Genomic DNA, 15,115 nt, shown 5'->3' with positions numbered 1-15,115 from the left:
AATTTTAAAATCGGTATTGGCATTATATTGTGCGTTAGAGGCACACAGGAGCCGCTGTCAGCCAAACCGTCAGTCCAGCAGTACAGCTTTTATGTATAATAAATTACAGTACTGTGGTGGATGGTGAATTTGATTATATTCTCTGTATTAAATTACATTGTGAATTATCAAGCAGGATGCCGGATTCTATTCTGCCTGCAATGATCTTCTCCCCCTTCTACTTCAGAAATATATTTAATCTTTGAATGTTCTCTCTCTAATCTTGATAAAGGGAGATGTAGGGAGTTTGGCTGAACGCCCAGACAAAAAGTTATCACATTCCTTATTATTTGTTGCTCACATACACACGTGAATGTATCTATCTATTCCACATCTAATACCATTTAGAAAAACAGGCTATTGTATTCCATTTAGGGGCCAAACAGACCAGCTAAAGCATCTAATGAAGCATTATAGTTTTACATTTTAAATGTATTGTATGTCTGATTGGCTCAATATGAAATATTCTCATTGTATGCTATTGGCTGAATCAGAGTTATTGTCACATTGCCTCTGATTGGTTAACCTCAAGCCTACCCACCCATTTTGAATGATATTATTGTAATGATTTTGGCAATAAACCTCAGAGGGAGTATTTTGATCATAAAAGCAATGTCTGTGTGTCTACTTCTCTCCGATATACTAGTCCTTCTCAATGAATTAGAATATCTTCAAAAAGTTAATTTATTTCAGTAACACACAGTGACCTATTTCCAGCATTTTTTTTCTTTTCATGTTGATAATTAGGGCTAACAGTTAATGAAAACCCAAAATTTCATTTCTGAGAAAGTTCGAATATTATATAAGCCCAATTTCAGAAATGATTTTTAATACCGAAATGATGGCCTACTGAATAGTATGTACAGTATATGCCCTCAATACTTGGTCGGGCTCCTTTTACATGAGTTACTGCATCAATGCGGCGTGGCATGGAGGGGATCAGCCTGTGGCACTGCTGAGGTGTTATGGAAGCCAAGGTTGCTTTGATAGCGGCCTTCAGCTGGTCTGCATTGTTGGGTCTGGTGTCTCATCTTCCTCTTGACAATACCCTATAAATTCTCTATGGGGGTTTAGGTCAGGCGAGTTTGCTGACCAATCAAGCACAGTGATACTGTGGTTATTAAACCAGGTAGTGGTACTTTTGGCAGTGTGGGCAGGTGCCAAGTCCTGATGGGAAATGAAATCAGCATCTCCATAAAGCTTGTCAGCAGAGTGAAGCATGAAGTGCTCTAAAATTTCCTGGTAGACGCTGCGTTTACTCTTGACTTGATACAACACAGGGGAGCAACACCAGCAGGTGACATGGCCCCCAAACCATCACTGACTGTGGAAACTTCACACTGGACCACAAGCAACTTGGATTGACGCCTCTCCACTCTTCCTCCAGACTCTGGGACCGAGATTTCAAAATGAAATGCAACAATTACTTTCATCTGAAAATAGGACTTTGGACCACTGAGCAACAGACCAGTCCTTTTCTCCTTAGCCCAGGTAAGACGCTTCTGACATTGCCTCAAGGAATGCGGCAGTTGTAGCCCATGTCCTGGATACGTCTGCGTGTGGTGGCTCTTGAAGCCCTGACTCCAGCCACAGTCCACTACTTGTGAATGTCCCCCGGATTCTTGAATGCCCTTTTCTTGACAATCCTTTAGAGGCTGCGGTTATCCCTGTTGCTTCTGCACCTTTTTTCTACCACATTTTTTTCCTTCCTGTAAACTTTCCATTAATATGCTTGGATACAGCACTCTGTAAACGGCCAGCTTCTTTAGCAATGTCCTTTTGTGGCTTACCCTCCTTGTGGAGGGCATCAATAACTGTCTTCTGGACAACTGTCCAGAAGACCGTCAGCAGGGTGCACGGTGGCTCAGTGGTTAGCGCTATTGCCTTGCAGCGCTGGGGTCCTGGGTTCAAAGCTAAGCTAAGAACCAAGGACAACATCTGCATGGAGTTTGTATGTTCTCCCTGTGTTTGCGTGGGTTTCCTCTGGGTATTCCGGTTTCCTCCCACACCCCAAAAACATACCAATAGGGAATTTAGATTGTGAGCCCTAATGGGGACAGTAAAAGAAGAGGACCTCTGTACAGCGCTGCGTAATATGTTGGCGCTATATAAGTAACTGAAATAATAATAATAATAATAATAATAATAATAATAATAACTGTCAAGTCAGCAGTCTTCCCCATGATTGTGTAGCCTACTGAGCCAAACTATTGGACCATTTAAAGGCTTAGGAAAAATTTGCAGGTATTTTGTATTGATTAGCTGATTAGAGAGTGACACCATGAGTCTACAATCTTCAACTTTTACCCAATATTCTAATTTTCTGAGAGACTAAATTTTGGGTTTTCATTAACTGTTCGCCATAAGCATCAACATTAAAAGAAAAAATGCTGGAAATAGATCACTCTGTATGCAACTCTCACTCCCACCCGTGCTTCTAAGGCTGGGTTCACACGACCTATTTTCAGGCGTAAACTAGGCGTTTTACGGCTGAAAACACGGCTCCAATACGTCGGCAAACATCTGCCCATTCATTTCAATGGGTTTGCCGATGTACTGTGCCGACGACCTGTAATTTTACGCGTCGCTGTCAAAAGACGTAAAGTAACAGCCTCGTCGAAGAAGTGCAGGACACTTCTTAGGACGTAATTGGAGCCATTTTTCATTGAATCCAATGAAGAACAGCTCCAAATTACGGCCGTAATTGAAGCCTCGCAAAACGCGTGTACGAGCAATTACGTCTGAAATGCAGGAGCTGTTTTCTCCTGAAAACAGCTCTGTAATTTCAGCCGTAATTGACGTTATCGTGTGCACATACCCTAACAGCTATAAATCAGGCTATAGCTCATCTACAGCTGCAATCCTGGGCTTGTTGGGAAGCTAAGAATCTAGGCATTATGTTAAAGAGACTCTGTCACCACATTATAAGTGCCCTATCTCCTACATAAGGAGATCGGCGCTGTAATGTAGGTGACAGTAATGCTTTTTATTTAAAAAACCGATCTTTTTTCACAACGTTAGGAGCGATTTTGGTTTATGCTAATGAGCTTTCTTAATACCCAAGTGGGCGTACTTTTACTTTCGACCAAGTGGGCGTTGTACAGAGGAGTGCATGACGCTGACCAATCGGCATCATGCACTCCTCTCCATTCATTTACACTGCACTAGCGATTATAGTTATATCACTATGTGCAGCCTCATACACAAGCCCTAACATTACTACAGTGTCCTGATAATGAATACACATGATCATCCAGCCTGGACGTCATGTGTACTCAGAAACCTGACACTTCTGACTCTTTTTTGTGAGATTCCGGTAAGTGAAACCAAATCTCGTTTAGCTCCGTGATCTCGCGAGATTTCGTATCCGTTGCTGGAATCTCACAGAAAAGAGTCAGAAGTGTCAGGATTCTGAGTACACATGACGTCCAGGCTGGATGGTCATGTGTATTCATTATCAGGACACTGTAGTAATGTTAGGACTTGTGTATGAGGCTGCACATAGCGATATATCTATATCGCTAGTGCAGTGTAAATGAATGGAGAGGAGTGCATGATGCTGATTGGTCAGCGTCATGCACTCCTCTGTACAACGCCCACTTGGTCGAAAGTAAAAGTACGCCCACTTGGGCATTAAGAAAGCTCATTAGCATAAACCAAAATCGCTCCTTTCCTGTGAAAAAAGATCGGTTTTTTAAATAAAAAGCATTACTGTCACCTACATTACAGCGCCCATCTCCTTATGTAGGAGATAGGGCACTTATAATTTGGTGACAGAGTCTCTTTAAAGAGGCTCTGTCACCAGATTTTGCAACCCCTATCTGCTATTGCAGCAGATCGGCGCTGCAATGTAGATTACAGTAACATTTTTATTTTTAAAAAACGAGCATTTTTGGCCAAGTTATGACCATTTTTGTAGTTATGCAAATGAGGCTTGCAAAAGTCCAAGTGGGCGTGTATTATGTGCGTACATCGGGGCGTTTTTACTACTTTTACTAGCTGGGCGTTTTGACGAGAAGTATCATCCACTTCTCTTCAGAACGCCCAGCTTCTGCCAGATCACGCTGTGACGTCACTCACAGGTCCTGCATCGTGTCAGACGAGCGAGGACACATCGGCACCAGAGGCTACAGTTGATTCTGCAGCAGCATCAGCGTTTGCAGGTAAGTAGCTACATCGACTTACCTGCTAACGCCGATGCTGCTGCAGAATCAACTGAAGCCTCTGGTGCCTATGTGTCCTCGCTCGTCTGACACGATGCAGGACCTGTGAGTGACGTCACAGCGTGATCTGGCAGAAGCTGGGCGTTGTGAAGAGAAGTGGATGATACTTCTCGTCAAAACGCCCAGCTAGTAAAAGTAGTAAAAACGCCCCGATGTACGCACATAATACACGCCCACTTGGACTTTTACTTTAAACACGCCCACTTGGACTTTTGCAAGCCTCATTTGCATAACTACAAAAATGGTCATAACTTGGCCAAAAATGCTCGTTTTTTAAAAATAAAAACGTTACTGTAATCTACATTGCAGCGCCGATCTGCTGCAATAGCAGATAGGGGTGGCAAAATCTGGTGACAGAGCCTCTAAGTTTAGGGAATTGCGATTATTGATCAGAGTAGGGCTGTGTTCACTTACAGTGTATATGTTTTTATGCGATTTTTGCAAACCGCCGCAAAATAGAGGGTTTTACTGCATTTTTTTTTAAATGCGGCAAAAAATGTAATTTGACCTTCACATGTGAACACAGCCTTCGTGTTTGTAGAGCAATGCATGCAAAAATTGGTTTCTTGCAAATTTTTTATTTTATCAACGCTAGCACTTGTGACCATAGAAATGTGTCGTAAGTAACAATCCCTCACATCTACTAGAGTACGCAATTTAGTTAAAGTAGAATATTGATGCAATTTTTGCTTATAATCACGGTTTCGTGGTTGTGTGTAGAAATTATTACGTTGTATTTTTATACACCATATTCTGTGCGCTCTCAAAAAAATGTAACTTTGGTAGCATTGTAGCCGTGTGCTGTATATATTTTAAAACACATTTGTGGATGACGGACAAATATTGCATAGCCTCCGTTTCAGCGTTTTTGAAAACACAAGCTTTTAACGATGAGACATGTGATATGTGAATTTTGCCTACCTTGGTCTATTATTTTTACATTTTACGTTTTCATGTGTAGAATCTGCTTGTATTTGAGTCTTAGGCGCAAATGTATGTTATAATGCAATTTTTTAAAATGGTTCCTGTTTGTCACAAAGTTATGTGAAGTTGGACATGGCTGCCAACAGCACGCCAAAACAATCGTCAAGTTGTCTGCTTAAGGCTGTATTCACACAGAGCCTTTTGATATTTTTAGTGAGTTTTTATTGGCGTTTTTTACTGCTGCGATTTATTGTTGTATTTTTTTAGTTCGGCCAGATGTTAAATTAAAGTCTACAGAAAAATATAAAATGTCTACACACAACTGCGTTTGGTTTTGAGGCAATTTTGTAGTCAGTGGCGTTTTTTTCCAAAACGTGTATGGAGGTTTTTCTGGTGTTTTTCCCATAGGCTTCTCCATAAGACTTCAAAAATGTCAGAAAATAAGAATGTACAAAAATGACACCGAATGAAAAACGTCACCAAATAAGTCACTAAAAACGGCTAAAAAAAACTTGTGTAACATTTAATTAACGCCAACATCTGCGTGTGGCCTTAATAAAATATATAGGTCTGGGGTTCACTTTCTTTTTAAAGTGTTTAATCCCGTATATTTTATAGGTTGTTACTTTCTTCAAACCAGATTTCTGGTTTATTAATGAAGATATATGCATGTAGACAAAAGGCGCACGAACTCTGCACATATTGAACTTTTATTTTTAGGAGTGTGGCGCATCTAATTTTCTGCTTTCATCATCAGCCACAAACATAAACTTGTATGCAAGTTCCATAAAAAAAAATTGCATGACGATGCCTGGGTGTATGAAGTGGCATTATGACAATGTGCTTGGTGTATGTTTTAAGAAGACAGCTCAGAAGCACACTGGCTGCTGCGGACCGAGCCATCAGAGAAGCTCACTGACTGATTACCACTGAACGGGATTCCGCAACTTCTATGTATTGTGGTACATAGAAGCTGCAGAAGTAAAACGATGAATTATTTTTCATAAAAGTAAAATGACAGAATTTTTTTTAACACAAAATAAATGCATTTCTTAAAAAAAAAAAAAAAAAAAAAAAGGTATCAACAGTGATCAAGGGGACAAACGCATTTCCGAATATTCTGAACTTTCCGGTCATCCCATTGAAGACCACTATTATCAGTCTATCACCCTCCTCGAAAGAACGCTTACAGAGAATGGAGGACAGATTTTAGCTTTATTGTCCCTTGGGACTTCTTTACTTGGGCGTAAAGAGGGACAACGTGTAAGCTTTAGAATATACACTCTGTGTCAAATTTGCCCTAAGCTAAGAGCACAGGGACCATTCTGGATGGACGTCTGCAAGTTTGGGGACCAGGCCATGAGATGCCATGCTTCTTCGGCCTCGCACTAGTGATCCTATGGTCTGTCTCCTGTCAGCTTCACTAGCAATTAATTAATAATATGTCAAAATATAATGTTAGATGCGGATTTATTTCATTACAGTATATAAGTTACACTTTCTGTCAGCACTAGTTCTTACCTTAGATAAAGAGGATCCCGGACGGGATACTTTGGATGATGTAGGCGCGTTGCTGTCTGACTTCGCCCTCTCACTGCCCTGTGGTTTGTTGGTGGCAGGTACTTTGGGGGCAGAGTTTATACTCCTGGTTGATTTCCTCATCCTGGGCGGCCTGTTTGTGATGCATTTACAGCTGAATCTGTGAAGCAAAAGAAAGATATTCAACATGCTATAGTGCATTTTTTTGTAGTTTCACTACTATGGCACATGTTGGGTTAAACAGCAAATTCTGCCATGTTTTATAACTTTTAATGGAACCATTCGTAGATTAGCTAGTACATGATCTTTTTCCAAAGAAATCTGTGACTCCATCCTAGGCCTCATGCACATGGCAGAGCCGTGGGCAGGAGACTGTATGGTGGCAGATGGAATCACGGCATCTTCACCTAAAGGAGCTGTAGGCACCGTGTACCGCCGTTTTATCGCGAAGATATTCTCCCCTTAAAGCAATGCCTCTAAAGAAGAATACATCCATCATAGGGCATCCAAGTGAACATGGCACCATTTTTTTTCTGTTGGATTCATATGGAATCTGACAAAAAAACATCCTAATGCCTCTGTATAAAGTCAGAGGCACAGTAATGCCCGATAGTCTATTTAATAACATAGGCGGCCCGCTTCTGTACATAGGATAGAATTTCACTACTAGAAGAGTGGGTTAAATGCAGGAAATCTATAAAAGCATATGAAATAACATTCTTGACCATCTTTATCTTCACATTTTCTATTTCTGATCACATCTGCATGTTAAGAGATACTCTGCTATGTAAGATATAGGACACTGAGGGAGACAGTAGAGACGTATGAGCAAATACAAAAACTTACATACGTTATTTCGGATATCTTGATGGGTCCTTTTTCTATACTCATTACAATTACATTAACAACATACCTGTCCAGCACTTGTCAGACCTGAATAAAAATCCGTGTCTTTTAGAAGAAAGGTGTCCTTCATGAGACATTGGCTTTGTTACCTGCTGCTAAGTTGGAGTCTTCTAGGAGAACACATGGAGAAACGGATCTGGACTAGGTTTCATATCACTACAATAGAGTCATCTAAGATATATATAGCTTTTACTCGCCCGCCCTCTAAACGTTCAAAAATTGCTGTAACCCAATGGGCTGCGATGCATCAGACATCAGTAAACACTCGGGGAATCTTTTCCTCCCCTCAGAAACGAGCAACAATGCATCAGGAGGGTCAAAAAGGTAACAGGATTCAGATTCAAATCCAGCAAGTGCTGAGAGACCGCAGCTCGTATACAGGGGACAAATCTTCCTTATTTGGAATCTCACACAGCGCTGCAGCCATTCTGACAGACATTAAACGCTCCTAATATTTGGAATTCCATGGAAATGACAGACAAGAGAAAGTTTGTACTCGCCCAACCCCCATCTAATGAATTTATCCAGTACTAAACATTTTCTATGCACATTTGCATTACTAAGATACAGTACCTATTGTTTATTGTTATGCATAGTGACTGACGTAACACATACGGCCCTATTCACATGAAAGGGATTCTCGGCCGTGCGACGGACGTCCTTTAAACGGCCGTCACACGGCCACAGTAGGAACAATAGACCCCAAATGGGGCTATTCATGCGGCCGATATTTCGACGGGCCGGTAAACCGGGCCGTCAAAAAATGGAACACGCCCTATTTTGGGCCGTTCTCCCGGCTGCACGGCTCCCATAGAAGTCTATTGGATGTGATCCGAGCGACAGCTGTGCTTTCTACTGCTCGCTCTCTTCTCCTCACAGTGCAAAGTGCATGTGAAGAGGAGGAGGAGATTTTTTTGCTCCATGTAGAAGCGGAACCCCTAATCCCCGGCCACAGCATTGCCGAAGCTGTGGCCAGGGATTCTACTTCAGGATAAGTCCATGACTTCACTATCCATATATTGACAGTGACATCGGGGGGCAGCCTGTGGCCTCCGCTACGGGGGGGCAGCCTGTGGCCTCCGCTACGGGGGGGCAGCCTGTGGCCTCCGCTACGGGGGGGCAGCCTGTGGCCTCCGCTACGGGGGGGCAGCCTGTGGCCTCCGCTACGGGGGGGCAGCCTGTGGCCTCCGCTACGGGGGGGCAGCCTGTGGCCTCCGCTACGGGGGGGCAGCCTGTGGCCTCCGCTACGGGGGGGCAGCCTGTGGCCTCCGCAAAAAAAAAAAAAAAGTGACAAATTAAATTCATCTGTTTTTAAAACAGACAGGGGAAAAAAAACTGATGCAAAACGGGTCAAAATCAGTAGTTAAAAAACGGAAACACAGCCCGGAACGGTTTCAAAACAGATGCAAAAGGGCCGAGAAAAACGGACCAAAACGGCAGTTTTTAAATCGGCCGACACTCGGACCCTGTCGTGTGAATTAATGTGGTCAGCTAGTCTTCGGACAACTCCGATCTACCTCTATAATGCGGAAGGTTACAAATACATGTCATTTGTTTTAATAGACGCTTGTACCAATAACTGTACGGATGCAAAACACAGCACTCCATGCAAAAAGTGAGGTGAACAGAAAGCTCTGAGAACATGTGTATTTATAGCGGTCATCGCAAGCAAAGCTAGAGACTGGAGATCACATAAAACAGTCCCTTAGTCGGGCTTCCTTCTGCAATACTTAGAGGTTTTTGGACAGATGGCAGTGTTTGATTGGCGCGACATTCAAGACCCCCACCAATCAGCACAATGCAGGGGCCGTGGCATTCCTACAAGAGCTGTGTTCCCTACACTGTTTACACAGGCACAGGACTCTCGTCCATACAGGCAAGTGCGCCTGATACTGCAGCTCAGTCCTAGTCACTTGAATGGCACGGAGCTGCAGTGCATGGGGGGGGTCAAAGCCATAGTGATCAAAAAAGTCAACAGTGTTTAAGACATCACCATTGATTTCAACAGAGACATATCCGGTGCAAACATTTTCCATTTGTCATAGTTATGCAAGGGTTCCATCGTTTTGACGTAATGAATAGCGCAGTCGACTACGGTATTGATGCCGTCAAAACGACAGAACCTTTATACAACGGGGACAAATGGAAATAATTTGCACCGGATCCGTCACCACCTATAGTTTCCGTATGGATTCCGTTCATGGGTTCTCCTGATGGAAATCCGTGTAGCAGAGGAGATCAGCCTATTGTCACTCCTGGCAAAACTGCCTTCCAACCTAGCCTTACCAACAACCGAGGGGGCGCCTGTTCTACGTAATACTAGTATGATCAAGAACTTCACTTGTTATTGGAGAAATCATTAAGAGTAGAAAACTATAACATTGGAATATAGATATGGTCTGCCAACTGGCCCGATCTCAGCCACTGCCTAAATATATAGATACACTGCATGGTGGCCACCATTGATAGAGACACCACTCACAATCCCCAGAACAGGTGTCAGATGCACGTGACCCACTCCATGGCTGGTAATAAAGAGACAGTAGAATTACTATTTAGAATTATTATGAGATATTGAACAATTGTTCTGTGAAAATGAGCAAAATTCTAAAACGGTCAACGACACCAATTATGAATGCATTAAAAAGTGCGATATCGCTAGTCGGGAAATCGCTTCATGTAAAAAAAAATACGAGATGACTGCAGCAACTAAAGAAGAAAACCAATGAGATCAAACACAGATAAGCAAGAGCTAAAGGGATAACCATATAGCTGGTAACAAGTGGATTCAATGGCACCCAATGAGTGGCACCCTGTCAGGGGCCGGAAGGAATGTGAAGGAGGCTGTATGGCGGCACATGGAGCCCTATGCTTCCCTGTACTATGGAATCTCAGGAACTCCGCGTGCTCTCATACCATATTCCGTCGGGTACTGCATACGAAATTATTCTCCCCTAGAAACAATGCTTCTAGAGAATAGCTCCGTACATACGCATAGCACGCACCGAGCATACCACAATTTTACAACATATGGCAAAGTTAATTCAGTCACTGCAATGATCTCGGAATTCAGCAACTCTTCAAAACGCTCAGTGCCTAGATTACAACAATGCTGTATGGGCAGCTGGCATAACCTGCATCTGTGTGATGCCTATTCCACTATATATAGGCGAGCTTGTACACTGTGGGGGGGGGGGGGGTTGATTTTCCTAAGCGTGCTAGTAGGTGACCACAGGGGATTCAGTTAATAGGAAGTGTGCAGCTAGGCATTCTTTTCACTGAAGATCAGATTGTGAGGGGGAGGATTGTTCTCCAAAAGCCACTTCAAAGAGCTGGGAAAACACTGACAGCAACACACTGCAAAGAAACAACAGAAGGATTATAATGCGTCCAGCCTCCACGAAACCGCCAACTTGCGTCTTATAGAATAACAGGCGTTCCCATATATATTTATTTATTTTAACAAACCAAAACTAGACAGTCACAACAGTCATCATATGAGATAGATCTTTATACTGAGTGACTAGAAAACACCACAGTACCTCATACACCAGTCTCTAGTCTTCCATGTCCCTGTGCGGTGGCCTCCACTTCCATGAACATTCCAGTCACCAATATTTGTGCAGACAGCAAATGAGGCCGTATTTACATAGAGGCCAGGAAAATTACTATACTATACATTTCTACGCCAATCTGTAGCCTTATAGGTTTTCCCACTATACACTTTTGTGAGAGTGCTTCCATTCACCTCAATGTAGCAGGGCCGTGTATGCATAGCCATTAGTTTATTACCCCCCTTTTTCAGGATCATGGCGATCCAAGCGATCTAACCCCACCCGTCACACTAAGGGCGGATTTACACGAGCGTGTGCGTTTTGCGCGTACAAAAACGCGGCGTTTTGCGTGCACAAAAGGTACTTAACAGCTCCGTGTGTCATCACCATATGATGCGCGGCTGCGTGATTTCATTATGACACTCTGTTTGTATGTTTGTAAACAGAAAAGCACGTGGTGCATTTCTGTTTTCAATCATACTTTTTACTGCTGTTGCGCGAATCACGCGAATCACATGGAAGTGCTTCCGTGTGATGCGCGAGAAACGCAGAAATATAGGACGTCCTGAGTTTTACGCAGCGGACACCCGCTGCGTAAAAATCACGGACTGTCTGCACGGCCCCATAGACTAATATAGGTCCGTGCAAGGCACGTGAAAATCACGCGCGTTGCACAGACGTATATCACGTTCGTATAAATCCGCCCTAAGGCTACATTCACACGACAGTGAAAAACTGCCGTTTTCAGAACAATGAGGTTCTATGGGTGTATTTACACCGCCTTTTTTTAACGGCCCATGAATACTGGCCGTAAAAATAGGACATGTCCTATTTTTGCCTGTTTCACGGGCAGATGGCTCCCATAGAATTCAATGGATCAGTTAACGGCCGTTTTTCAGGAATCAATCCTTGTAACGGCCGATAAAAACTGATCCTGGCCGAGGACTCGTCGGGCATAGCGCTAATAAAAGGTACACATAAGGACAGTGAAGTCAGGGCTTTTAACAATGGAGTCCCCGGCCAGAGAATCGCAAGATCTCTGTCCGGGGACTCTTGTCTTGGGAAAGCCCTCGACATCACTGTCCATTTATGGTCAGTGACGTCAGGGGCTCTCTCTGACTCCCCCTGTAGATAGCACCCCAGCTGAAGACAGCAAACCGCCCCCCCCCCCCCCCCGTATAAGCGGAATCCACAGCAGCCAGACCCCGCTCCTACAGGGAGCCCCTGATGCCTCTGTCCATATATGGATAGTGATGTTAGGGGCTCCCTCTAAGAGCAGAATCCTTTACCAGAGTGTCGGCAACGCTCTAGCCGGGGATTTCGCTCCTGGAGAAGCCCCCGGAATCACAGTCCATATATGGACAGTGACGTCAGGGGTTACTCCTGGAGCAGAATCCCTGGCCAGAGCGTTGCCTAAGCTCTGGCCGGGGATTCCCATCCTGGAGAAGCCCCTGACGTCACTATCCATATATGGACAGTGACGTCAGGGGCTACTCCTGGAGCGGAATCCCCGGCTAGAGTGCTGCCGACGCTCTGTCAGGGAATTCCACTCTTAGGCCGGATTCACAAGAGCGTGTGCGTTTTTCGTGGTGTTTTTTCTGTTTTCATTCACAGTTTTGACTACTGTAGCGCGCATCACGCTTGACACATGGAAGTGCGTCCGTGTACCGTGCGCGGTTTTCACGCACCCATTGACTTTAAAGGGTGCGTGATGCGCGAAAAATGGGCAAATGTAGGACATGTCGTGAGTTTTACGTAGCGGACATACGCTGCGTGAAAATCACGGACAGTCTGAACGGCCCCATTGACTAACATAAGTCCGTGCGACGCGCGTGAAAATCCAGCGCGTAGCACGGACGTATTATACGTTCGTCTGAATAAGCCCTTAGAGGAAGACCCTGATGTCACTGTCCATATATGGACAGAGACATCAGGAGCTCCATCTAAGAGCGGAATCTCCGGCCGCAGGGAGCTACAGTGGCACTATCTGCAGGGGGTGCCATCCACAGGGGCGCTATCTACATGGGCAACTGTGGAACTTTATATGTGGGCACTATGTCACTTTATATGCTGGCACTGTAGCACTATGTGGGCTCTGGCACTTTATGTGTGGGCACTATGTCACTTTCTACAGTGGGCACTGTGGCACTATCTACAGTGGGCAGTATCTACAGTGCGCACCGTGGCACTACCTACAGGGACATTGCGGCACTATCTACATGGGCACTGTGGCGTTTTCAGGGAGTTGGGACAATAAAAAAACGCTGACAAATGAAATCCATCCATTTTTTTTTTTTTTTTTTTTTTTTTTTAACGGCCATGAAAAACGGACGGCAAACGGGTGACAAACGGACATTAAAAACAGACAGACGGACTGGAAATAGATGAAAATTTAGAGACTGTAATTCATGGCCATTATGAATCAGTGTGACAGTTGATCAGTTTTTATTGCCTTTTTTTTTCCCACTGTCACATGAATATAGCCTAATAAACTGTAGAGGAAAATCTGTGTTACTTGGAAACCATTACATTGCCACAAATTGTGCCTGTACACTGCGGACAATGCTCCCACCTGAAAAAGACGCAATGTCAATTATATTATGGAGAAAACTCGTGGACATTATGTTCAATGTGCACACGTTATCTAGAACTAAAGTGGACCAATATATTTTCTGTTTAGAGAATGGATATTATCTGTAGGAACAGTAGAATAAACATCTGCGTTAGGTCTATCAGGGGTTCTGTGGGGGTTCCCGCCAACACGTGGCATGCAGCGTCAGGGTTTACACAGGGCAGATACCCTGAGTAAAAGTATGGAGCGTATTCGACCTAGAACCCGCAGGGAATTCCGGCCAAATAAATGCACCAAATTCTAGTGCAGATTTTCAAGCAGAATCTTCGCCGTAGAAAACAGAGTTAAAAAAACAAAAAGCCAATACTTACCATCCGGCATTGCTATATATATTGCGTGTCGTCCCTCTGTTCGCCGTGCAGCCCGGCCTCCTGTCATGACGCTGCAGCCCATGTGACCGCTACAGCTTGTGCGATGAAGCGTCATCCCAGAAAGCCAGGCTGCGCGAGGAACTCTTTGCTATGGCAACGGCTGGGGGAGAAGTATAGACTTTTTCTTTTTATACAATAGAAACAAAACAAAAAAAAAACGTTTTCTGATTGCCCATTTTTGCCGCGGAATCGCAAAAATTCAATGGGCATAACCTGAAACAGAGGAGCAGCGAATCCGCAACATAAATTGATATGCTGCTGATTAAAAAAAAACAGCACGGCGGCTCACTTGAACGTTTTCTCAGCTGATTTTTTCTGCAGCGCGTGGATGACATTTATTCAAATCTCATACACTTCGCTGCTACTGTAATACGCTGCAGATGTCCCGCTAAGCGTAAACATACCCTTATATTCGCTGTCAAAAAACGAAAGCCACGACATTATAAGTCAATGGTGTTCATCAGGTGTTGTTTGAATCCCTAACTGACAGTGTCATGGCTTCTGTTATAAGGGGTAGCCATGGACGCCAGTGTGAACAGAACCTTACAAATAAATACATAAATTTACTATTAGCAGATCTCTCTCTTCTTGCGGTTTAAATGTCTGGATTTAAAGAGAACTTGTCGTCTCTCATAACATGTCTATTTTAGTAAACGCTTGTCCAAATACTTCCCCTAGAACATATTTTCTTAGAACTGCATTGTGCCGTTTGTCTGTTATTCCTCCCACGAAACGTATGAAGAAATTGACAACTGGGTGTTACCATTAGCCTTGTCAAAGGGGTGTGTCCCTAGTCTCACTCAGTCAGCACTGATTGGACATTGTCTGTCTGTGTAGAGACACACCCCCAAGTGGTAACATCCAGCTGTCAATTTTTTTTAAATCAATTTCTAGAAGGAACAAGGGAACAAACGTAGACTTCTAAGA

The 15,115-nt window shown here is 43.7% G+C and overlaps 1 protein-coding gene across 6 annotated transcripts in view; it reads right to left on the bottom strand.

Moving 5' to 3' along the window:
- The window catches only part of SPECC1L (sperm antigen with calponin homology and coiled-coil domains 1 like), a 50,116-nt gene that overhangs the window by 30,121 nt on the left and 4,880 nt on the right, over window positions 1-15,115 (bottom strand). For all 6 annotated transcript variants that reach the window (XM_075831789.1, XM_075831815.1, XM_075831824.1 and 3 more), the window contains exon 2: window positions 6,708-6,885. In XM_075831789.1, coding sequence (XP_075687904.1) covers window positions 6,708-6,848 — 141 coding nt within the window. In that variant the 5' untranslated portion in view covers window positions 6,849-6,885. The remainder of the gene's footprint in view (window positions 1-6,707; window positions 6,886-15,115) is intronic.

The sequence above is a fragment of the Rhinoderma darwinii genome, chromosome 1 (assembly GCF_050947455.1).
Source record: "Rhinoderma darwinii isolate aRhiDar2 chromosome 1, aRhiDar2.hap1, whole genome shotgun sequence".
NCBI classification, from domain to species: Eukaryota; Metazoa; Chordata; class Amphibia; order Anura; family Rhinodermatidae; genus Rhinoderma; species Rhinoderma darwinii.
This window is presented reverse-complemented; position numbering and strand designations above follow the sequence as displayed.